The 2,455-nt window shown below is 60.8% G+C and overlaps 1 protein-coding gene across 1 annotated transcript; it reads right to left on the reverse strand.

Annotated features, from left to right (window-relative positions):
- Positions 1 to 571: 571 nt before the first annotated feature.
- Positions 572 to 2,227, reverse strand: KHDC3L (KH domain containing 3 like, subcortical maternal complex member; the record flags this gene model as incomplete). Its single annotated transcript, XM_084258719.1, has 3 exons — positions 572 to 1,449; positions 1,710 to 1,889; positions 2,059 to 2,227. 3 exons carry the CDS (start codon positions 2,225 to 2,227, stop codon positions 572 to 574), a joined length of 1,227 nt encoding a protein of 408 aa, XP_084114845.1.
- Positions 2,228 to 2,455: the final 228 nt, after the last annotated feature.

Here is a 2,455-nt window from a genome sequence, read left to right on the forward strand (position 1 = left end):
TACCTGCCTGGAGGATTCAGGCAATGAGCCTGCCCCCTCCCCCTACGAGTCTCGTCTCAGACAAAGAACCTCTACCTGCCCTACAAAGTTTTCCCGCAGTGCGAGCACAACTACCCACCTGACCTCTCCTCGCCCTATAAAACCCTGCTTCCCCCTAACAACTTGCTCGACTCCACTGACCCCGCCTTGGGTCTGTGAGGTCCGCCCGGGGCGCAATAAACTTTCCCTCCCTTTGAGAAATGTAGCCTGGCTCTCCTTTTCTTTACCGCGCCGTACCTTTCACTCACCTGCACCCAGGTGAAAAGAAACCCAGAGTAGATATTGGCTACTGAAGGAATGTATTCTTCGCTTCTACCTGCCAGGTAACAGACATTAAGGAAATTTGATTCTTTATTAGAACTCTAGGTTTCCTATTTGCAAACATTTAACATGGGAGGAGGGAACCCCAAACAACTCACCCCATTCTTTCCCAGCTTTTATGGCAGAAGTAGAAACTAGGAGAATAGGGCTTCAAATAGGAGCTCTTCCACTTTAACCCTTGCTTTGATCTCGTTCCGGTCTGTAGATACATTTATAACCCGATAACCCAGTCTTGGTTAGCATCGGGGGAGTTCTGGGTCGCCGCCTCCGGGGCAGCGCCGGGCGAGCGCTGGGTCGCCGCCTCGCAGGCAGCATTCGGGGACCCCTGGGTCGCCGCCTCGAGGGCAGCATTCGGGGAACCCTGGGTCGCCGCCTCGAGGGCAGCATTCGGGGACCCCTGGGTCGCCGCCTCCGGGGCAGCGCCGGGCGAGAGCTGGGTCGCCACCTCGCGGGCAGCATTCGGGGACCCCTGGGTCGCCGCCTCGAGGGCAGCATTCGGGGACCCCTGGGTCGCCGCCTCGAGGGCAGCATTCGGGGACCCCTGGGTCGCCGCCTCGCGGGCAGCGCCGGGCGAGAGCTGGGTCGCCGCCTCGCGGGCAGCATTCGGGGACCCCTGGGTCGCCGCCTCTGGGGCAGCGCCGGGCGAGAGCTGGGTCGCCGCCTCGCGGGCAGCATTCGGGGACCCCTGGGTCGCCGCCTCTGGGGCAGCGCCGGGCGAGCGCTGGGTCGCCGCCTCGCGGGCAGCATTCGGGGACCCCTGGGTCGCCGCCTCTGGGGCAGCGCCGGGCGAGCGCTGGGTCGCCGCCTCGCGGGCAGCATTCGGGGACCCCTGGGTCGCCGCCTCTGGGGCAGCGCCGGGCGAGCGCTGGGTCGCCGCCTCGCAGGCAGCATTCGGGGACCCCTGGGTCGCCACCTCCAGGGTAGCCCCGGGCGAGGGCTGGGTCGCCGCCCCCCGGGCAGCCTTCGGGGAGCCCTGGGTCGCCGCCTCCCGAACAGATTTGGGGCGTCGCTGGGCCGCCGCCTCTGGGGTAGCATCAGGAGAACGCTGAGTCCCGACCTCCTGGCCAGAAGCCTTCTCTGAAGCCTTCTCTGGAAAAAAGGGTAATGTGAGGTGATTGAACCTGTGTCCCCATACTCTCTCCACAATGGGGGGCTCATTCAGACCCTATAGAAGGGTAGGGGCCGGAATGTGGCCACGGGGGGATGGAGAGGGTGCTCAATTCGACCTTCCAGATCCCCTGCAAACTGGAAACACTCTCCAGAGCAATCCGGAGGATGAAATTGCTATTCCCTCAGCCAGGAAGCATCCATACCTCTCCCAAGGAACCCAGAGTACCCCTGCCCCTTACTTTGCGCCCGCAGTTGGTAGTGATAGTCAGCCAAGTTCATGATCATCTTGGATACATCCTTCTGACAATAAGGCCGACCAAATATCAGGATTTCAGCCTCCCCTTCGGGTTCCCACCGATGAATGTGAAGTAGGGTCTGGGACACCCACTCCACGTGTGGGATGTGCTCTCCACCTGGTCCTGCTCAGGAAGCAATAGAGGGAGGTGTAAGATCTGGGGAGGAAGGGAGGTGAAGGGAGGACCGGAGGAGGCCAGGGCCACTGGAGAAGCTGTCCTGTGCTGGGACGCTGCCTAGGGGAGGGGGGTGGTGGAGTAGGGGTTATAATATCCATCCTCCATAGGTTTTCACCGAAGATCGCTTCCACCAGCCACGCCTCGAGGTGAACTGCTTTAGGATTCTTCAGGTATTCGAAGTGGAACCAGTAGGGCCGCTTGGTAAGGTTGCTGAGAACTTGGAAAACGGTGCCTTCTCGCTGCTCCAGCTGTATGAGCGTTGGAAACCGCTTGGAAGTAGCCATACTGCTTCCTCAATGGAAGCGGCAACACAAATGCAAACCATCAGGTTGCCACCCGCTGTGGCAGCTGCGCCTCAGCCTGGGCCTTATTTCAAGGGCTTTTCGCAAGCCCCACCCCATCCGCTCCTTTCTCATTGGTTTTCTGGTCTCACCTCCCACTCCAGGCAGTCTGAGATTATTGCAGAAATCACACAAGTCCTTTGGTGCCAAGGCCTCTCTCCAACAGCCTTT

This window comes from Talpa europaea (assembly GCF_964194135.1).
Source record: "Talpa europaea genome assembly, chromosome: 2".
NCBI classification, from domain to species: Eukaryota; Metazoa; Chordata; class Mammalia; order Eulipotyphla; family Talpidae; genus Talpa; species Talpa europaea.